The following is a 23,275-nucleotide window of genomic DNA, read 5'->3' on the forward strand; positions in this document are numbered from 1 at the left end:
GATAAACTGAATTCTATCTCTGGTGTCCTTGTTAGGAAAGAACTAACTCCAGACAGTGATTCTCTGACCTCTATACTCATACTCTGCCTCCCTTCAAAATAAATACACATTTTAAAGAGTTTTTAGAAAAAGAAATTAAAAAACAAACAAAAAAAAATTCCTCTCCAGGAAGCCCTTTCTCCCTAAAAGCTGAGGCCTTCCCCCAACCCCGACCTCTTTCCCTTTGATTCAGCTTTTTTCACAAGGAGCTGGAGATGTCTCTATCTCCCTCTGTGGCCACAGCCTTCCCACAGGAAACTGAGCGGTTTTTGAGGATCAGATGAGAGGCAAGTGCCCCAAGAGCTCCTAACAGGGAATGAAAACAGAGAGTGGTAACCCGGAAGTGATCAGAGTGGTTGAGACGCTTATAAAAGTTGTCCGGTAGTTCCTAACCACCCTCTTCAGATTCATTCAGATGCTCATGGGATGCAGAGAAGGGTCTGTGGCTAGAGCCCTCGGGTAGGCCATGTTCTCTCCATCTGAGTGGAAACTTTCTCTTAGAGTGGATGCTCTAAGGGTGCTGAGATCACCAGCACAAAAAGCATCTAAGGAATCTGTTAATCCTGCGGCTCCTGTTCCATGGGAAATTGTGAACCCAAGGGTGAAGATGACGTGGGGGAGTAGAGACTAAAGAAAGTCAGCTACAAAACAGGAATTAGAAAGAATGGTCTCTACCCTTTTCAAATCCCCGCTGCCCTTCTCTAGCTGTGGCAGAATCATTGTCCAAGATCCCGGCATCCCAAGGGCACAGGACAGGGGGCAATGATCATTCCCACAACCTTGCAGCCTTCGGATGCTCAGACCTGTGGGGCATGGATGCACAAGCCCCTCCTCCCTGACCCGGCTGGCTGCCTTGGCTAGGGACTACATTTCTCCTCCATGAGCTCAGTCCCTGGGGGCTTGGGACGTGGGTCCAGGCCAAGACACAGCTGTAAGCACGCAGACTAGGAACCTGAGAACATGCCCTTAGCTTTTCCTCCCAGGACCGCCCTCTGTGTAGAATCTTCGGCTAGGTCCTCACACCCAGGAAGAGTACTGTGAGAGCCCAGTACGACATAGATAGGAAAGTGCTGCATGTGTGTATGGTGATGCTGAACTCCAGAACATGTAGGCTGGGGGCCTGATGACACAGCCTCCCTGGGCTCTTCTGATTCCTGAACTACCAAACTGCCTAGAGTGGCATGATCACTGTCCTTAATAACTTCATCTCCCTGCCTCAAACCTTCGAGCCTTTCACAGGCTGTTTCCAGGGTCAGAAACACTAGCCACGTGCCCAGGACAGCTCTTCAAGTGGCAGCTCACACCAACACTCTGCCTTTTCTTCATTCATTCCCGAAACCACATGTTTGCTTACTTGTCTGTGTTTTCTTCTAAATTACATGTTTTAATTTTTATTTTTCTATGCTTAGCATGGGTGTTTTACCTGTGTGTATATATGTTTGTGCACCACTTGACTGCCAGGTGCCTTCAGAAGCCACAAAAGGCCATGGGATGTCCTGAAACTGGAGTTCTGAGCTGCCACGTGAGTATTGGGTTTGAACTTACGTCCTCTAGAAGAGCAGCCAGTGCTCTTAACCACTGAGCCATCTCTGCAGCCTTCTTAATTACATTTTAAAACATTATTTATTTATGTGTATGTGTGTGTGCATACATAAACAGCATGTGTGCCATCGTGTCTGTGGAGGTCATGGGACAACTTGTGGAAGTTGGTTCTCTCCTATCATGTAGATTCTAGGGGTTGCTTCAGGTTCACAGTTTGGTGGCAAGTACCAGTGGCACCATCCTACCAGCTTTATTTATTTATTTATTTATTTATTTATTTATTTATTTAGGAAACCGATTCTCAAGTATTCTAGGCTAGCCTTGAAGTAACTCCCTAACTCGATATGTAGCCAAAGATGACCTTGCTTCCTTTTCCTTCTACCTCTCCTTGCCAAGTGCTGGGATTACAGGTATGTGATATCACATTCTCTTTATGTGCTGGGGATCAAATCCAAGGCTCTACTGTGTGCTAAGCAAACAATGTACCAACCGAGCTACACCCAAGCCCTGTTTGTTTTTTGAGACAAGGTTTTAATATGTAACCCAAGCTGGTCTTGAACACTAGTGTGATGGTTTGTATATGCTTGGCCCAGGGAGTGGTGACATTAGAAGGGGTGGCCCTGTTGGCGTAGGTGTGTCACTGTGGGTGTGGGCTATAAGACCCTCATCCTAGCTGCCTGGAAGCCAGTATTCTGCTAGCAGCCTTCAGATGAAGATGTAGAACTGTCAGCTCCTCTTGTACCATGCCTGCCTGGATGCTGCCATGTTCCCACCTTGATGATACTGGACTGAACCTCTGAACCTGTAAGCCAGTCCCAATTAAATGTTGTCCTTATAAGAGTTGCCTTGGTCATGGTGTCTGTTCACAGCCATAAAACCCAAACTAAGACAACTAGATTCTCCTTCCTTCAGCCTTCCAAGTACTAGGATTCTAACCAATACATATAGCCTGGCAAAGGTCTATTGTAGATGGAGGTGGCCTAAGTCAGAGCTGGTTCCTCTGCTGAGAGATAGACAAAAAGGAAAAAAAATGCTTGTAACGACAGTACTCAGGCAGTAAGGAGGATTGTGAATTCAAGAGCGGTCTGGGCTACAAAATGACACCATCTCAAAAACAACAACAAAAACCTCTATCTTAATTTGCTTTATTTTTTTAATATTCACTTATTTTTATGTGCATTAATTTTTTCCCTGCATGTGTGTCTGTGTGAGGGCGCCAGATCCCCCAGAACTGGAGTCACACACAGGTGTGAGCTGCCATGTGGGTGCTGGGAACTGAACCTGGGTCCTCTAGAACCACAGAGCCATCTCTCTAGTCATTTAGTTTGTTTTCTATTGATGAGATAAAGTTGGCAAAACCAAAACCAACTTGGAAAGGAAAGGATTTATTTAGACTCACAGACCAGTTTAACATCAAGGAAGCCAAGGCAGGAGCTCAAGTTAGGAGCCAAGAGGCAGGAACCTGAGCAGAGACCAGGAAGGAGTGCTGCTTCCTGACTTGCTTTTCATGGTTTGCTCACCTTGCTTTTTTATACAACTCTAGACCACATGCAAGAGTGGCACCTCCCACCACAGGCTGAATCCGCCCAGCCCACATTAATCATTAATCCAAAAAAAAAAAAAAAAAAAAAAAGCCTCCCAGACTTACCTATAGGTCAATCTGATAGAAGTATTTTCTCAATTGAGGTTTCCTCTTCCAAGATAACCGTAGCTTGTATAAAGTTGACAAAAAAACAAACTAAGCCACATACAACCAAACAAACAAACAAATAGCTAGAAATATGGTATGGCACTGCCTAGTATGAGTGTGGCCTTGTGTTTGGTTCCCTCAAATATAAATATAAGCACAAAATATAAATATTTACAAGGGCAGAGGGGATCCCACATGCTAGTGGGCACCTTAGTCCCAGCATTCAGAAGGCAAAAGCAGGCAGACCTCTATGAATTTTAGACCAGCCTGGTCTACATAGAGTTCCAGGACAGCCAGAACTGCATAGTGAGACCCTGTCTCCAAAAACAAAACAAAACAAACAAACAAACAAAAAAGACAAAACAGGCCGGGCAGTGGTAGCACACACCTTTAATCCCAGCACTTGGGAGGCAGAGACAGGTGGATTTCTGAGTTCGAGGCCAGTCTGGTCTACAGAGTGAGTTCCAGGACAGCCAGGGCTACACAGAGAAACCCTGTCTCGAAAAACCAAAAACAAAACAAAACAACAACAACAAAAAAAGACAAAACAGAAGACAGAGGAAGCCTGGGGTAGATCACTCAGCAGTTACTGTCACAGGTCCCTCTTGCAGAGGACCTGAGCCAGTTCTTAGCACCTACATGGTAGCCACAACTGCTTATAACACCAGTTCCAGGGGATCGGTCACCCAAGGGCATCTACATGCATGTGCTACACATACAGACAATCAGGCAAACCACTTGCATAAAAAATTAAAACCATTAAAAATAAATGACTAAAGTAAGACATTAAAAACTACTAGAGCCAGTGGTGATACATACCCCAAATCCCAGCATTGCGGACGCTAACCTGGACAGCTTAATAAGACCTTGCTTCAGAAACTCAAAGGTCGAGCTGGAGAGATGGCTCAGCGATTAAGAACATTGATTGCACTTCCAGAGGTCCTGAGTTCAATTCCCAGCAACCACATGGTGACTTAAAAACCATCTATAATGGGATCTGATGTCATCTCCTGAAGATAGCATAAGTGAACTCATGTACATTAAATATAGGGCATATAGCTTAGTAGTAGAAGATTAGCCTGACTTGTGTGAGGCCTAAGGGTCAATCCTTAGTGCCTAGAAGGGGAAAGGAAAACAACAAAACCTATTGAGAGATGATGGATCAATGTAGCAGGAGGAAGGGAGAGGTGGTGTGGAGAAGAGTCACGAATCAGAGAAAAATGAGCTGCCAGGCGGTGGTGGTGCACGACTTTAGTCCCAGCACTTGGGAGGCAGAGGCAGGCGGATTTCTGAGTTCAAGGCCAGCCTGGTCTACAGAGTGAGTTCCAGGACAGCCAGGGCTGTTGGGAGCCGACTTTTAGCAGAAAGTGGCTATCATCCTTGCAGCCATCTTGAGCCATGTACCCTGACATGAGACTTGGATTACAATAGCCTACAACAGCTGAGCACACTCTGATAACATCTTGCTTTGGATACCCAGGACTTTCCTTGGGTGTGTGAGATTAAAGGTGTGTGAGATTAAAGGTGTGTGATTTAAGAGTGTGACCTAGAGATCAGATTTAGAGACAAGACCTAAGGGCATGATTAAAGGTGTAACTTAGAGGCGTGGCTTAGAAGTGAGACATATAAAAGGCAGAGGCAGAGGCAGAGAGATATACTCTTTAGGGAGACTCTTTAGAGAGTACAGCTAGACTTGGGACTTGGACTAGGAAGAGAGACTGAAGAATAAACAGGATTGAAACACAATCTGTCTGGACTCCATTCCTCGAGTCCGTCCTCTCTCTCTTGCTGAACCCTGACCCGCAGACCGGAGTGGCAGCTTGGGCAGGGAAGCAGTGGCCACCAAGTGTGGAGTGGAGAGGGCCGCAACACAGGGCTACACAGAGAAACCCTGTCTCAAAAAAAGAGAGAGAGAGAGAGAGAGAGAGAGAGAGAGAGAGAGAGAGAGAGAGAGAACAATGAGCTGAGGGGACCAGCAGCCTGGGAGCCTGGGAAGGATGCCCCAGGCAGGAGGAACAGTAAGTAGTCACTCCTTGTGGAAGTGGGAAGTGTAGAAAGCAGGGGCTCTGGGGTAGAGTTAGCAAGAGGTCAGGGGAACTAGAAAGTTGAGCTCCAAGAGGTCATGCTACAGCAAGTACAGTGAGAAACACTGGAGAATTTTAGTGAGAGAGGATGATCTGATGACCTTGTAAACCTTTCTGTGAAAAAAAAAAAAAAAATCTCATCTTCTTGTCTCTTAGGGAACACCCATCCCCAAACTGCCATGGCTTCTTCTCAGAGCTCCATATCTTCCGTGTGATCCTGTGTGGGTTCCCCATCAAACTATGGGCTCTGTGGGCTCCCTGGCTATAGTGCTGGATCCCTACTGACTAGCATACAGTCTGGCATACAAGAGGTAAAATCCTTGTCTTATGTAACTGCGTGCTGGAGCTAGAACCTAAGGCTATACATATATTTGTCAAGAGTTTGCCACTGAGCTAACCTCCAGTCCTAGTAACTGTTAATTGAATGACTTGAAGTGTACTCACCACCAGGACCAGCCCATTCCCTGAGAGCCCCTTGTCTGGATTCAGATATCTCAGTTAGATCATAAGGAATGATGGCTGGTAGGGCTTTTGGGGGGAGGGGATGGGGTAGAGAGGGAAGCGGAGGAGGGGAACTCAGTTCAGTTTAGCTAAACTACTGCTGGAGCAGTTTGGCAAGGGAGAGAGTCACCCTTACTTCTAAGCATGTGGGCCCTTCCACCCTTTCTTCTTGCTTTAGAAAAGGGAGGTTGCTTCCCTGGGCTGAGGCACCTGTAGCCCATTGGAGGAGCTGTGTGCTTCTTGGTTAGATTCCTATCACTGTAAAAAGCTTAAAAGACACATTTAAAATATTTATTTTATCTTTAACTGTGTGCGTTTGTGTGTGCGCGCGCGAGTGCGTTTGCACGTGTGCTCACATGCTTTTGTGCTCACGTGTCTGCAGGTACCCACAGACCCAGAAGAGGGTGTCAGGTTCTCTAGAGCTGGAGTTAGATGTAGTTTGTGAGGCCGCTGATATAGGTGCTGGAAATCAAACTCAGGTCCTCTGAAAGAGCAATACATGCTCTTAACCACTGAGCTATGGCTTCAACCTCTAAAAGATACAGTTTTTTTTTTTTTTTTTTTTTTTTTTTTTTTGGTTTTTCGAGACAGGGTTTCTCTGTGTAGTCCTAGCTGTCCTGGAACTCACTTTGTAGACAGATACAGTTCTTAAAAGCCTGCACATACAAAGTACAGATAAACTGACACAGCTGCACATATTTACATGTGCTCAGGCACACATATAAATAAAATAAATATTCATATTTTAAAAAGCCTAGAGGAGCCAGGCCATTAAGCCCAATACTCAGGAGACAGAGGCAGGTAGATCTCTGAGTTCAAGGCCAGCCTGGTCGGTCTATAGGGTGAGTTCCAGGACAGCCTGGGCTACACAGTGAAAAGCCTAGAGCAGCTGGGCATTGTATGTTTGCTTGTGACCCCTGAGTTTGGGAAGCTGAGGTTGTGCTTTTGAGGCCAGGATAAGCTACATAGAAAATTCAAAAGTACTCTGAGATAGCTACATAGAGAGACCCTGTCTCAATAAACAAAATATATGAAAACTAAGAAGGCAACTTTAAAACTGAGGGAGTGGCAAGATGATGGCTTCACACACACACACACACACACACACACACACACTGAAAACAAACAAACAAGAAATGGCTGGAAGATAACTTCTTCCCTCCTCAGCCGGGGCTGAATCTCCCTTTACACAGCCAGTGCACAGCTCTCAGCGGCCCACCGTGCCCTAGCTCCTCCTAGCACGTCTTCTTGCTTGCCTTGTCTAGCTTATGCTTTCAGCAGGGCTGGACAGACAGAAGCACTGACAGAAGATGATGTGGGTCCTTCCCTATGGAGTCACTTTAGCTGCTGTAGCCCTTAACCAAAGAGCCTTTGTCCATAAACCTGTGTCTAGGCTCTAAGGACATCCTTTCTTTCCCACATCTAATCCCCATCATATGCCAAGCCACTAGGTTCTAAAAGGTCCCTAGACCTCTGGCCTCTCCCTCAGAGAGGTTCTGTCCAGCCTTCCAATTTCCCTCCTTCTTGGTGTTGTGGGAAGCTTAGCTTTCTGAGTTCTTCAAGGAGTCTGTATGCTTGGTCCTCACCCTGCATCACTCAGCATCTTTTGAAATCACAGTCTATACCAGGCTTCTTTCGACACCCTGGTCTCATTTCCTTTGCTGGGAAACAGAAATGTGCACACCAGCCTGACTGGCTTCTTTATCTCTTCCTAGATCCTGGGATCCCAGCTTTATAATTCCACCCCCTCACCCCGACTCCTGGTGCATCTATCTCTGTCCTTTAACCTGCGAGATGTTTCTAGATATCGGTTCCAAGTCCAGACCTCCTAGATTATACACGTCTTTAATCCCTGAATAATGCTCCATGTGCGAATTTATCCAGGCCCCTCCCTTGCTGGTATTTTGGAGTCCTTTACAACCCCATGTCATCCTAGCACACGCTGGTCTCTAGTCTCAAGGAAATGATAAATCATTGTGTGAGAGGCTCCTGAGGGTGGAACACAGTTTTTTTGTTTTTTTGTTTTTTTCTCCACAGTTCAAATCTGTAAGAGCCTCTTCCAGGAAGACTTCCTTTTCCTCCTCCTATCAGGTCATTGTCCCTGACCAGTTACTTATGCCACTGGGACCTGACTACATTCTTACTATTCAGCTGTGTGGCCTCTGCCCTTTCTCTGGAGCAGGGCTGATGGTGTTTGACTAGTGCGATATGAACTGATGAATGAATGAATGAATGAATGAACAAATGAGTGAATGAATGATGGAAAGTGAGCATGAGGTAAAGGCTTAGAGAACCCAGCCCTCCACTCTGGCCCAAAGTAATGCACAGCCGGGTCCCAGGGTCAGAAGAAAATTCACTTGCCCATTGATTAGCTCAAGCTAAGGAAGGCAATGTTGGCCAGAGGACTCTGCCCAGGGAATATTATCCCTCCTTCAGAAGACCCTTCTTTGCCCTGCTTCCTCTCCCTTGCTCTACCCACTTTGCACCGGGAGTGGGGAGGGGGGATAGACGAAGGATGGAAGGCAGAGCCTTCTGGTTACTCTGGCAACCATCCCAGCAACTGTCCATGCTGTGGTCAGCCTTTGCCTGGGCCTCTCTAGTCACCCAGACAACCGCTATCTCGTTCTGGTCAACCATCAACCCTTCTCCTGTCACCCTAGCAACCACTGGTGGACCCACCACCCTGGTATTGGTCCTTAACTGGCCTACAGATTTTTTTTTTTTTTCCTCCCCAGACCTCCACTTTAGGATCTGAGAGCCCCTCCTCCTGACCTACAAGATGCTATAGTGTGTGTAGACTCAGCCCTAGGGGTCGTGTCCACCCCCCTCCAATCCCCATCCCTGTCCTCTGTCCCTGTTCCCCGCCCCCTGCAGTCTGAGAAAGTCCTTTCCTGTCTCCCCGCGCGCATTCTTGCATGAACTGTCCAGCCGCCACAGGCTCTTCAAAATGCAAGCCATGTCTCTCCTCTGCTAAAAAAATCTCCCCGGCTCTCTTTGACAATCAGTCTGCTTGCAGCCTCTGATGGTCTGGGAGCAGTGACTGGCCTCCCCGTTATTCCGATGCCTGGAGCTCATCTCACCCCCCACCCCCACCCCACCCCCACCCTCCGACTTTCCTAGTGGCTGTTTCCAGGCTCTTGGGAAAAGTGCATCCCTCCCCTCCCCCATGAGGACTGTGGCTCCTCCGGGATGCCTTATCTGAGTTCTGTCACTCACTGGCAGAACCGTCTAGTCCCTCTCACTCTGTGAACTCCAGAGTCCCAAGATGGTCCCCTGACTCACATTCTATCCCCAGAACATACAGAAATGGCTGATATCAATATGCTGAGTAAAAAGCATGTCTCTTTAGGAAGAAAGAGGGCAGAGAGAGATGGGCAGCACAGAGGGCTTTGGCTAGGCAGGCTCATTTCCAAAATAGAAGCCATTTTTTCAGGTCTCCCAAGCGCTCACAGTGCAGGTGATATTGTTCCTAGGGAATGAGCAAAAATCAGTAATGGGGACCAGCAAAATAGCTCATCTGGCCAAGGGGCGGTTGCCAAGTTTGACTTAAGTTTGACTGCTGGGACACACATAGTAGAGGGAAAGAAAGAACTTTTGCAAGCTGTCTTCTGACTTCACAACTAGCAATGTAGCACTAGAACACACAGAAAAAAAAAAATCCTCAGATAGATACACTAGATAGATAATAGATATAATTAAAAAAAAACAAAAAACAAAAAACAAAAAACAAAGAGGGTAGACGAGATGGTCCATTGGCTAAAGATGCCTGTCACCAAGCCTGATGATCTACGCTCTGGTCTCAGAACCACATGGTAGACAGAAAGAACCAATTTCTACAAGCTGGTCTTTGACATCTCATTTGTACAACTCTCTCTGTCTCTCTGTCTCTCTCTCTCCCTCTCTCTCCCTCTCTCTCCCTCTCTCTCTATCTCTCTCTCTCTCACACACACACACAGATTCGCACACACATTTGTACACACACACACACACACAAATGAACATGAAACAAATCAAATGTAATTTTTAAAAGGAGAGAGGGCCAGTGAGCTGGCTCAGTGGGTAAAGGTGCTTGGTGCCAAAACTGACAGGCTGAGTTCAATCTCCAGGACCCACAGAGGAATTTAAAAAGAGTAAAACAGGTTGGGCAGTGGTGACAATAGCCTTTAGTCCCAGTACCCAGGAGGCAGAGGCAGAAGGATCTCTGAGTTCAAGGCCAGCCTGATCTACAGAGTGAGTTCCAGGACAGCCAGGGCTACATAGAAAACCCCTGTCATGAAAAATTATTTAAAAAAAGAAAAAGTAAAACAAAAAAGAACACCAAGTTAACGGCAGTGCACAGCTGTAAACCCAGCACTTAGGAGCACTTCCTGTTCTCACCAAGGACTTGAAATCCCAGCACACACACAAAGTTTCACAGCAACCTGTGACTCCAGTTCCAAGGGATCTAACGTCCTCTTCTGGGCTCTATGGACACCAGGCATGCATGCTTACAGGCAAATACTTATGCACATTCAAAATAATACTTGAGCATTGTGGTCTGTGTCTTTAATACCGATACTCAGGAGGAAGTAACAAGTATGTCTCTGTACATTTGAGGCAAGCCAGGGCTAAATAGTGAGATCCTGTCTCAAAATTAAAAAATAAGAATAAAAAACAACACAGTAAACAGCCAGGCACAGTAGTGAGTGTCGTTAGTCCCTGGTACAGGTGAGCTAAAGGCAACTGAACCTCTGTGAGATCCCGGCCAGCCTGGTCTACATAGCAAACTCCAAGCTACATCGTGAGACCCTGTCTCAAAATAAATAAATACATCACTTACCAAACTAATTGTAAAATACTAGACAAATAAAGTTATTATGACTATTATGACTAGTCTGGAGCTGGTGGTCCACCTCACACCTGTCTTGTAAATGTTCTGGTTTTATAAGACTGAGTCTTGCATGGTAGCCTAAGTTAGCTTCATTCTTACTATATAGCTCAGGCTAGCCTCAAACCTGTGATCATTTTGCCACAGTCTCCACTGTCCTGGCCTTACAAGCTTGCACCATCTACTATACCCCGCTTTCATTCTCCATTTTTAATCCTTCCATTCGGATGCTGAGTCTACAGGCCTTTAGACACTCAGCAGAATCTTGGCTAAGCCAGATGTGTTAGCACAAGCCTGTAATTCCAGCATTCAAGAGGCTTTGGCAATAGGATTTCCAGTTCAGCCGGGGCTACTAGGTAGAAAAAAATGGCTTATTTGGAGCATAAGATTCTAAAAGCTGGAGGCTAGAGGCCTCAGATCCCATTGGTGCATATATATGTATATATATAAAATGTGTGTGTGTGTGTGTGTGTGTGTGTGTGTGTGTGTATGCATGTGTGCATGCAAAAAATATGGTGCACATGTAGAGGTCAGAGAAACAAGTTGTGGGAGTCAGTGACCTTCTGTCACATGAGCCTCAGGAACTGAGGCCATCAGGCCCTCAGGCTTAGGGGCAAGCACCTTTACCTGCTGAGCCATTTTGCCTGACGCCAGATGTCCATTCAGGAAGCTTTCTTGTGCTGATTCTAGTACACCCAGCTTTCAAATAGAACTCAGAGCTGTTTCCCTGGGGATGGGGGCAGGTTGAGAAGCGAGAATTTAACCTGACTTGAATTTGGTCGTGATAGAGACAAGGATCATTGGGAGCTGCCTTGAGTTTGGCTTGAGAGGAGTGGGCTCACTCACCTGTTTCTGGTGAGGATCCTTATCGGTGAGGTGATTAGGAGGCAGCAAAGAGGCATTTCACTCTTTGATATAGTTATTTATTTATTTATTTTTGAGAAAATGTGCCAAAACTTATTCCTATTTTTGCCTCTGAGGCACTCTCCAATGGCATTCGTAGCCTCAGACTCTGCCATAGTCCTTACCATTACACAACTGCAATCAGCCACTTTACCTGACTTCCCCTCTCCCTCAGTTTTGAACCTTACCAGTCCCCTAGTTTCTTGTTTTCAGAAACCTTAATTAGGTTGATTTGATGCTCAACACAGAATGCCTCCACCAACTTGACATACGTCAGCTCATCACAGTTGGACGCAAGCACACAGAGATGGGCTTGGTACTTGTCGGAGGCCAAGTACCTCATGGATGAGGTAGGTCCTTAGCACTTTTGTAAACAGTCTTGACGTCCATTACACCATTAGCAGCAATGCCTTCCTTGGCGGTGGTGGCAGATTACGGGCGAGGCTGAATCTTGAACATACCTGTGCCTCCACTTCCTCATGACTCCAGAGCATCAGGGAAAAAAAAAAGACGTGATATGGTTGTGTGTCCCGGGGTTGCCTTGAACTCAACAATATTCCTGTCTCAGCTTTCATGTGTTGAGATGACAGGGGTGCACTATTGTGACCACCAAACACCCCCTTTCTTTTTAAGGATTGATTTACTTATGTTGTATGTGTGTGGGTACATGCACACACCCTTAAAACTCCGACTGTCAGGTTTGGGGGCAAAGTGTCTTCACTTTGTGACTTCATCTGTCTTAAACTAGTAACTCCTTCATTGATAGTCTGTTGCAACTTTCTGCACTTATGTGATTTAGCAGATAATACACAGCTACTGTGACCAAGACACTGTACTTTTTAAAACTATTTCCTACTGGGCGATGGTGGCGCATATCTTTAATCCCAGCACTTGAGAGGCAGAGACAGGCAGATCTCTAAGTTCAATGCCAGCTTGGTCTACAGAGTGAGTTCCTGAACAGCCAGGGCTACAGAGAAATCTTATCAAATTCTTTATTGAATTTGAGGGCGGGGTTCGAGACAGGATTTCTCTGTGTAGCCATGGCTATCCTGGCTCACTCTGTAGACCAGGCTGGCCTCAAACTCAGAAATCCGCCTGCCTTTGCCTCCCAAGTGCTGGGATTAAAGGTGTGCACCACCACTGCCTGGCTTATTGAATTTTTTTTTTATATGTAGGAGTATTTTGTTTGCGTGTATATGTGTACACTGTATGCATGCCTATTGCTCAGGGATACCAGAAGAGGATGTTCAGGATCCCCTGAACATGGATTTATAGTTGCTGTGAAACTCCATGTGGGTTCTGAGATAGAACTCATATCCTCTGCAAGCGCAACACAAGCTTTTAATTACTAAGTCATCTTCCCAGCTCCAGGGACACTGTACTCTTCATAGTGCTTCATTCTGGCTCGTTAACATTTCAGCTGAAGTATCCTTGTGTTAGAAATATATTGTATGCAATATTGAGGAAGACTTAAACTTCAGACTGAAAGCAGAAAACAAGACAGAAAGGTTAGAATTTATGATTTGTGTGGCCATTGGGGCAGGGAGGTTTTGATAAGCAGTAAGACAGTCCTAGCATCTAGCTCCATCAAGGAGAGGCGGATCTGGCTGCCAGCGTCCAGGTGGCTGCTCATACATGCAAACATCCATGCTACGTGTGAGGCAAGATACCCACAGATGCTTCTGTGTTCAACTCAGTTATTTGCTCCAGGTGATCTGGAAGTCCACCCTGTATGCACACACTGCATGGACTCCCACGTACACAAGGACAGGGGATGTGTGCTCCAACATATCATGTACCTGTTAGGCTGGTAAATAAGGCTTCTAGCCCAGCAGGTCTTGCAAGAAGGCCCACATGTACTGATGCATCTCCTGAGGATGGCTCTGTGGAATCCAGTGCCCACCGCCTGGCAAAATGTGGCTTTCCAGCCGGCCTGGAACAAAATGGCTTCCAATGGCTTCCACCAGTCCCTTCTGCAAGGTGTAGTCTTTTTCCCCCCACAGCAGCAGTGTGGGTGTTGACAGCTTCTTGGGTTCCAGGGGGAAGTTCCTGTGGCCAAGACAGACAAGTAGACAGAAGAATGCCTAATTTCATTTCCTCTGCCCGACACTCTCCTTAGCTTCTCTCCTGGGTATAGCCTTACCTGAATATGTTCCGGTAGTAGTTGATGGGCCCAGTGAGGCCTCCAGGTTGTGAGAAGTGATAAAGGAAAGCTTCAAGTTCAGACGGAGTCAGTCGTGGGATGCCTCTCTTGCGGTCAGTGAGTGTGGTTTTGAGAATCTGGGTGAACACAATAGTGTACTGGTTTCAGTACCTAGGTTGCTCAGCCCCAGTCTGCTATCCCCCATTCTGAGGCTTTAACCCTCACTGCACCTGGAAGTCAGACAGAGACAACAGCTTCTCCGGCAGCCAGGGAAGCTGGAACAGGAACATGTAGTGTGAGCAGAATAACTGGCTGATGTGGCGAATTGCGTATTCTGGGAAGAAGATGAAGGATGTGAGGTCTGGGTTTGGGTGATCCTGTACTCCTACACTCCTACACCCAGCTTGGGCACAGGGATCTCTAGAACAGCAGTACTGCCTGCCTGCCTGTGAAGACAATGGCCCCACTCTGGCTGGGTGCTGCCCTGCCATATTGTCCCACAGCTACTGACTGGGCAAAGCCAGAGGGATGTGGTGGCTCAGTGTTTAAAACAGGCTGCTTTTCCAGAAACTTCCGTTTGCTGCGCAGAACCTCTGTTGGGTGGCACTAAACGTCCTGTTACTCCAGTCCATGGGTTCAAATGCTCCTTCTGGCCTCCATTGACACATACAGCACAGATATATATATATCAAACCTTACTGGGTGATGGTGGCACACACATTTAATCCCAGCACTCAGAAGGCAGAGGCAGGCAGATCACTGAGTTTAAGGCCAGCCTGGTCTACAGAGTGAGTTCCAGGACAGCCAGGGCTACACAGAGAAATCCCCTAAAAAAAAAAAAAAAAAAAAAAAAAAAAGAGTTTCTCCCTCTGAAGCTCATGGGTGCCCTCAGGAGGCACTAGCAGGCTTCTCCTGCTCAGGCCTGGTCATATTCCCCCTGCTTCAGGTAGTAAACATTTATTGAGCACTTACTATGTACCAGGTTCCTGCAGAAAAGGGTAGAAGGAAATGGATTTTGAACACAGTGAAGATTCAACGCTATCCAGGTAGGGTATGGGTGCCAGTTCAATGATAGAATGTGTGATTAGCAATCTAGAAGTTCTGGACTCTATTATCCCCGCTTTCATACCAACTAACAAAGGTCAAGTGACAAAAGGCATTAGGTAGCCAGAAAGAGCATGTGATTCTATTGTGGTGTGATTCATTAGTTGTCTGTATCTCTGCTGCTAATGCTCAGTGTGAGGAGGCACATGCCTTTGATCCCAGCACCCAGAAGGCAGAAGCAGATAGATCTCTATAGTCTGAGGGAAGCCTGCTAGATATAACAAGCTCCAGGCCAACTTAGGCCACATAATGAGACGCCACTCATTATAAATAAATAAATAAATAAATAAATAAATAAATAAATAAATGGGAGAAAGAAGGAAAAGAAAGAAAAGACAAACATCACTTCCTTTGCCTCAGTTCCCCTCACCTAGAACATGAAGCTAACAACACTTTCATCAGCCCAAGAGCCTTGAATAGTGACTCATACGCAAGTTTATTATAGGCAACTGACAGGCACAGGTGACCACCCTCAGCCAAAAAATGTAACCCAAAAATCTGAATGGTTTTATTTTTTTGGAGACAGGGTCTCACTGTATTGCCCTGGCTAACCTCGAACTCACTATGTAGACCAGACCGGCCTTAAACTCACAGAGATCCATCTGCCTCTGCCTCCCAAGTGCTGGGATCAAAAGTATATGCCAGCTGGCCTCTGAGGGTTCAATGTACAGTTGTGTGTGTGTGTGTGTGTGGTGTGTGTGTGTGTGTGTGTGTGTGTGTGTGCGCGTGTGTGTGAGAGAGAGAGAGAGAGAGATGTTTGTTTCAGATAGGAAGCAATATAGCCCAGGCTGGTCTCTAACTCACTACCCTCCTTCCTCAGCTTCCTGAGCACTGATTTATTTATTTATTTTTTTAGGTCTAATTCATGTTTTAATTTGGCTTGGTTCAGTTTTTATTGAAGCAGGGGTCTCACTATGTAGACCAGGTTAGCCTTAAACTCACCTGTGTCTGCCTCCCAAGTGCTGGGATTAAAGGCGTGCACCACAGTACCTGGCTTCTTTTTAGACTTAATTGTTTTTATTAATATTTATTATTGTCTACATGTATTCATACCACGTATGTGCCTGGTATCCCCAGAGGTCAGTTTAGGACATTTAGAGCTTTTGGAACTGGAGTTACAAGTGACTGTGGGCTACCATCTGGACACTGGGAATCAAACTTGGGTTCTTTGAATAACAAAGTCATCCCTCCAGTCCCTGCCCCTCCAGTGCTAATATTAATAGATATATGCCAGTATAGCCAACTCCACAAACTTTCCTTCACATACAAAATCACCAAGATTATTGTATGAATTTCTTTCAGCCTATTGAAGTCTAGGTATAGAAAATATATAGGAAGCATAAATTAACGTCATGCTTAGAGTTAGGCTCGAACAGCAAGATATCTGATTATGGCGCCCGCCCGCAGAGGGCGCACCGTCTCTTGGTGCGCGTTCGAATCCCTCGCTCCCGCTCCCACGTCTTGTGGGGAAAAAAAAAAAAAAAAAAGTTTAAAAAGGCGGATTTCTGAGTTCGTGGCCAGCCTGGTCTACAGAGCGAGTTCCAGGACAGCCAGGACTACACAGAGAAACCCTGTTTCGAAAAACCAAAAAAAAAAAAATCTGATTATGTGTGTAAACATTCTAAATTAAAACACAAAATCTGAAACACTCATGACCCAGGCCTTCCCCCTCCTTCCTCTCTCTCTCACTCTCTCTCTCTTTCAATGCTGGAAATCACATCTATGCCTTCTAATATATTAAACAAATGTGCAACCACTTAACTGTACCCCATCCCCAGTCTGAAGCATTTTGTTACACTCACCTCCAACCTAAAAGTGCTGAAAACAATTTACGCTATTGCTAGAGACAGGGTTTCTCTGTGTAGCCCTGGCTATCCTGGAACTCACTCTGTAGACCAGGCTGGCCTCGAACTCAGAAATCCGCCTGCCTCTGCCTCCCAAGTGCTGGGATTAAAGGCTTCGCCACCAGCGCCCGGCTGCGCCACCAACCCCGGCTGTGCCACCAGCGCCCGGCTGATTTACACTATTCCTAAGTGTACTACCGTTTATCTGGATCCCTGACATGGTGACAGGTCACAGATGAATATACAGGCATTTAGGCATAGCCCAACATACCTTGGAACACCGACATGGGAGGTCCACTGACCACAACCATCCGATCCACTAGGGATGGGAAGTAGATGGAGAATTCCCAGGCAAGGCCGGCCCCCCAGTCGTGGCTCACGAGAATGCACTTGGAGTACCCTGGTGGTGGGAAGTGACAGACATAATGGTTTAAGATGTAGTAGGAATGAGGTAGACATGTAGGAGTGGTTCCCAAAAGGAGCAAAAATGAAGAGATGAGTATATTGGACACTGGCTCATACCCAGGCCTAGGATGATATCCTTGATGTCAGCCAACAGCAAGTCAGTCGTGTAACAATCCACTTCCTTTGGAGCATCAGAGGGGCTATAACCACGCATGTCTACAGCCACAACATGGAAACGGCTCTGGAACTCTCGCAGCTGGTTAGCGCCAGCTGAACCTGTTGGGTAAGGGAGTTAGGAGTTTAGTCAGCAGGATGCCACCTCCTAGGCAGATACCTTGGGCCACCCCACCTTTCTGCTCTGGGCTTCTTAGGAAGGAAACAGTGGAATACCCGGATTACTCAACCCTATGGTTCCCATTTCCTAAGTACCTCATAGTCAAACTCTACCTTTCCCTAGTCCAGTGAGCGCCAGAATCCAGGGACCCAGACATACCAATTCTCTGGGAAGCCATGCAGAAATAGCATGAGGGGCCCGTGCCACGACCAGCGGAGACATAGTGCAAACGCAGGCCGGAACTCTGCAGAAGAACCCAATCTAAGTAAGAGCTGAAGGGTAAGGAAACACCGGAGCTTCCTCCCTAGACTTGATCCCCCAAGGATGATTCAGATTCAACATTTCAACCTCCTTTCTTCAATCCGCATCCACCTCATGAAACCTACGTGCAAGGGACACTCACCCTGAGGGTTAGAAAGCAATGCTCGCCCAGCGTAGGGTCTCTTCAGGCACTCTGGAGCAGACAACCTCTGGCGGCCGCAGCAGCCCCGGCGAGGGCGGCACAACACATTGGTGAGCGCGATGCAGCTATAGACAAACGCGGCCATCAACGCAGCCAGGTACACCAGGCTCATCACCAACGCTCGCAGCAGCTTCAATGAGAGGCGTGAGGGCGCGAGCAGCGCGGTCACCACAAACTCCTCCGGCATATCCTTGCTCTCTGGGACGACTACAGAGCAGTGGTCGGAACACTGAGCCGGGGGTGCTGGCGCCGGCAGCCCACCACCTTTGTTTTGGGATTCCACCGTGCTGTCGGAGTCTACTGGACCCGCCGAGGAAACAGATGCGCGGCTCGGGCAGAGACTGTCACCGCGCATGACTCACTCTAAAGTGGCAGCTAAACTACCTGGGCAGAATAAGACACTTAAGGATGAGGGGGTGGAGCCTGCGAGGACCTGGTTTCTGCGGTGGGGAGGAACTTTGAGGGAAAGAGGGACCGGTGGGTGGAGCCCTAGGACATCTTGGATGGAGTTTAAGATAGGGACAGAGAATTAAAATGATTCCTGTAGCAGGTGGCGGTGTTCGGGACCTAAAAAAGGCTCGGCAGGTAAGAGCACTTGGCATCATGCCTGGCCACCTAACTTTGATCCCAGGGAACCACACAGTGGAAAGAGAGGACTGACTCTCACAAGTAGTCCTCTGTTCACACGTATACTGCTGCACATGCGCCCCTCGATGCTTTAATCTCAGCACTTGAGAGGCAGAGACAAACGGATCTCTGAGTTCAAGGCCAGCTGATTTATATATATATAAAGTTTCTAGTCTAGCCAGAGCTACAAACAAACAAACAAACAAATAATAATAATAATAATAATAATAATAATAATAATAATAATAATAATAAAGCAACTGGCAAGGCTCTTCAGGAAGGAGAGTTGAATCCAGGAGGAACGAAGACACTGAGCTAGGTGGAACTTTGATCGAAGGGGGAGCGGTATATCCAAGGTAGGTGGACCCAGAGGCCTGTGCAAGAGTTATGGGGCGTGGTTTATGAAGGAGGAAGGAGAATTGGGTGGAGTCTGTATTTGGATGGGAAAGACAGAGGCTAGGCTTGTTGGCTTGGGTAGAAACTAGACCCAAGAACTAGAGTTTGTTCTGGAGCTGGAAACGGGGCAGAAAACTAACGTAAAAGTGGGAATGTAATAAACCCAGACGTGGAAGACCAGGTAACGTTGTACAGCTGGAAATTGTAGGTAGGTGTGGGCAGTAGGTGTCTCACCGTGTGCCTTCAAAGCTAGAGGGTCCCGACCTAGAAGGCTCTGCCCTGAATGAGACCCATAGTCGCTTTTACCCCGTCCTGATTCCAACACTGTTTTTGTCCTCTCTTCTCGTGGCTTGGGGAGGGGGGGTCCATCGGCCCAACCCTACAAAACTGTGATTCGACAGCAGGTGGCACTGGTTTCTAAGGACAAGAGGGGCCCTAAGTGCTAAATCGCCAGAGTTGAAGGCCAGGCTCAAGAGGTGACAGCCAACCTAGGGCAGACCCTGACTCCTAGAGAAACAGGCTGGACTTGAAACCTGCAACTGGCCTGGCATATTGGGTTTACTGAGGGCAGTGCCCAGTATGATGGGGCATCATGTCAAGCAAGAATCGCTGTCCCAGTAAGAAGCCAGATTCTTTTGCAACTTTTCCCAGATCTTTGACATTTTAGGGACAACCTATTATTTAACCCTTATAGCAGCCCTGCACACTATCATAACCTCACAGTACAGATTAGTGAACCTGAAATTCGGGGGTGAGGTCATTTTGCCTGAAGTCATACATCTGGCTTAGCAGCAATCCAGAACAACATAGAAGCAGCAATCTGTGCTTCATCCAACACCAAGGCCACTGGCAAGCTTTCACAATCTCTTCTGGTGGTTATTTAGAGATCTAGAGAACATTAGGTATTTAGAGAGATAGACTTTAGTAGCTGCTTCTTTTACTTCCAAACTAGTGACTGAGCCCAGATCCTTGCTCATACAGGGTAAGTCCTTCAGCAGGGAGCTACACCCTTAGACCTAAAAAAAAATTGAGTATTACTCAGCTGTTTAAAAAAGTGATACCATGAAATTTGCAGGCAAATTAGTGGAACTAGAAAAAAAAAATCCTGAGGTAACCCAGACCTAGGAAGATAAATATGACCCACATTCACTCATATGTGGCTATCAAGTAAATGATAATATATTCACTTATATGTGGGTACTAAATAATTAAATGATAATCAGTCTACAGTCTGCAGACCCAGAGAGGTTAGACCCAAGAGGAAGGGACTAGGGGACTACACGGATCTCCCTGGGAGGGATTTTAGAACAGATTTTATTGGTGGACTGGGATGGGAATGGGGAGATCAAGTGGGGAGAGGGAGGAGAAATAGGGTTGCAAGAGGAATGGGGAGGCTGCTGGAATTGATCCTAGTGCAGTGGGAACAGTAAAACAGACGAAGCCGATCCTATCTAGTCTCCTATAATGGGGCATCTGGAGATCCAACTGGCCATCTCTTATCACCAAATGAGGCTTCCAGCACCAGGGCTTGGGTTGCATTTAATAGTTACTGGCCAAAAGGCTCCATGAGAATCCCGACACCACCCAGGCTGTTGTTAGACAATGGGCTGCTCTCTACGAACTGACAGCGGTGCCCCAATGTAGAGGATGACACCCACCACAACTCACTGAACATGGAAAAGTACAGATGGTACCTACTTGGAGCCTTCACTCTAGGTTCCAGTGCGAAGGCACTGCAGGAGACCAAGAGAAGCATACACACCAAGTCAGCCACAGAATCTCTGACCTACAATGTCCTGCCTACGAGGTGTGCTAGTGCAACAGTGGCACAGAACTTGTGTCTTAAGAGAGCGCGCGCATACCCAGTACTGCTTGGTTGACCAAGAGCCAGAGACAAGATAACCCAGAGACCTAGGATAAAACCATACTACTGATCTAAAATAACACGACTCTTAGTGATACTCTGCTCTACTCAGGAATCCGAGCCTTATTCAGCCATCAGAGATGCTTTCTTCTGCAGCAGATGGGAGCAGATGCAGAGACCCCACAGCTAGCTATTACACGTAAAGTGACCTTGGAACACTCAGTCTAAATAGCTGTCTCTCAAATTCCTTCCCCTCAGAGCTCAGGGAACCCGAGGAAGAGGCGGTGGAGAGTGTAAGGCTCTGAGGGGATGAAGGACACCAGGAGAACAAGGCCCTCTGAATCAACTAAGCAAGCTCGTTCAAGAGACTGAAGCAGCAAACACGTGGGTCTGCACCCAGGTCTGCGCACATATTGTAGCTTTCAGCTTGGTCTGTTTTCCTCTTCCGTTTTGGTCCCCCCACCCCACCCCTGACAGAGTTTCTCTGTGTAGTCCTGGCTGTCCTAGAAATCACTCTGTAGAACAGGCTGGCCTTGAACTCAGAGGTCTACCTGCCTTTTGAATGCTGGGATAAAGCTGTGTGCCATCATGCCTGGCTCTCAGCTTAGTGTTTGTATGGGACTCTTCTAAGTGTGAACAAGTGGGTCTCTGATTTTTGTGCCTGCTTTTAGGGCTCTTTTCCCTTCTGTTGGGTTGCCTTGTCCAGCCTCAATATGATAGGTCTTACCTTGATTTTATTTTGTCATGTTTGTTATGACAGGAGGGGGAACTATAATCAAGATATCTTGTATGAGAAAATAATCTATCTTTAATAAAGAGGAAAAGGAAAGTAATCATTACTATTTATTAGGGTTCCTCTGACCCAGACTGACTCTTGGAACTATGTAGCTCAGGATGGACTAGACCTAGTCTCCTCTTCTAGTTTGATGGGAATACAGAAATAGGCCAACTGTATCCAAATTTTCTTTAAAGATTTATTTAATGCATATATGAGTACACTGTCACTGTCTTCAGACACACCAGAAGAGGGCATTAGACCCAACTACAGATGGTTGTGAGCCACCATGTGGTTGCTGGGGAATTGAACTCAGGGCCTTTGGAAGAGTAGTCAGTGCTCTTAACCGCTGAGCCATCTCTCCAGCCCCCTGTATCCAAATTTTTGAGACAAAGTCCTTACTTGCTAAACTGCCCAGAATCCTCTTGTGCTTCAGCCTTCTGAGAAGCCACCATGTCTACCTGGCCAAGTGGTTAGTTCTTTGAGACAGGTTACCCATGTACCTTAGGGCTGGACTCAAAACCCTCTTTGTAGTGAATTGCCAGGAACTTTTTTTTGGGGGGGGGGGGAATCTCAAGACAAAGTGGAACTCACTCTGTAGACCAGGCTGGCCTCGAACTCAGAAATCCACCTGCCTCTGCCTCTGAGTGCTGGGATCAAAGGCGTGCGCCACCACCACCCGGCACTTACCAGAAACTTTTGATCCTCCTTCGTTCCCTGAGTGTTAAGAGTTACAGGGATGCTTTACTATGTCTGGTTTCTGTGATGCTACCAGAACCTCATGTCTGGGTTTCTGTAATTGAACCCAGAACCTCATGGTACTTACTCTACCAACTGACCACATCCATTTCCAAGTAACTCTGCCTCTGCCACTTCCAAATGGGCTACTGAACAGATATTTACCGTGAAGGACCATAATCGTACTCACAGTGAATGGCCACACACATTGTTCTGTCCTTAGGTCAGCTGTGCACCTGGAGTAGAATCCACTGCCTTTATTGTTCTAAGACTTAACCATCTTTTTTGCATGATTAACCAGTATTGCTTTTTTTTCTTGGTGGGTGGGGCAGGGTGGCTACCTACTCAGAAATTCTGCCTCCTCCACTCCTCCTGAGTATTATAGTTAAAAAAAAAAAAAAAAAACTCATAAAAATAATTCTCTGACAACAGTCCCCAGGATCTCTCTGAGCCCCCAGCTTGGCCCTTGTGGCTGATAGGCATCTAATAACTTCCTTCTTTAAACTCCCACTATGCAATCTTGTCTCTAACCCCCAACTCACATCCATTTTCCAATTCTACACTCAAAAAGACATCAGTAATCACAGGAGGGTAACTTTATATTCAGTACAAATGTTTATTTTTGCAATGAGAACTGCACAAAAAAACCCTTTAAGTAATAAGTGAAAAGTCTCATGAATTCCCTTCTACAAACGTCTAAAGTATTTAATACAAGTCTCAGATTCACTGACGTAAACTATTGGCGAGCGACCCGTGCATACAGTACAGTGGGGCTTGTACACACCTCTATTCTTGTATGAGGGCTAAGATGCCTAGTACTGCAGGATTTGAAAATGGTCAGAGTAAATTAAATAGATCCCAGTTCTAATCTACAACCCAGTTAGAAGAACACCCATCAGGAAGGTGTGGAGGCCATTCAAAACTTGAGCAAGAAGGTACCGCCTGAAACTATTTCC

General features: G+C 46.6%; 1 protein-coding gene across 1 annotated transcript; it reads right to left on the reverse strand.

Annotated features, from left to right (window-relative positions):
• Window positions 1-11,648: 11,648 nt before the first annotated feature.
• On the reverse strand, window positions 11,649-18,300 carry Ephx3 (epoxide hydrolase 3). The gene is given in 9 exon segments (XM_076919640.1): window positions 11,649-13,675; window positions 13,770-13,906; window positions 14,000-14,103; window positions 16,989-17,117; window positions 17,240-17,378; window positions 17,606-17,658; window positions 17,661-17,700; window positions 17,839-17,901; window positions 17,903-18,300. Coding segments are annotated over 9 exon segments (1,263 nt in total). The 5' UTR covers window positions 18,275-18,300; the 3' UTR covers window positions 11,649-13,449.
• Between the last annotated feature and the right edge of the window lie 4,975 nt (window positions 18,301-23,275).

The sequence above is a fragment of the Arvicanthis niloticus genome, chromosome 22 (genome assembly GCF_011762505.2).
Source record: "Arvicanthis niloticus isolate mArvNil1 chromosome 22, mArvNil1.pat.X, whole genome shotgun sequence".
In the NCBI taxonomy this organism is placed as follows: Eukaryota; Metazoa; Chordata; class Mammalia; order Rodentia; family Muridae; genus Arvicanthis; species Arvicanthis niloticus.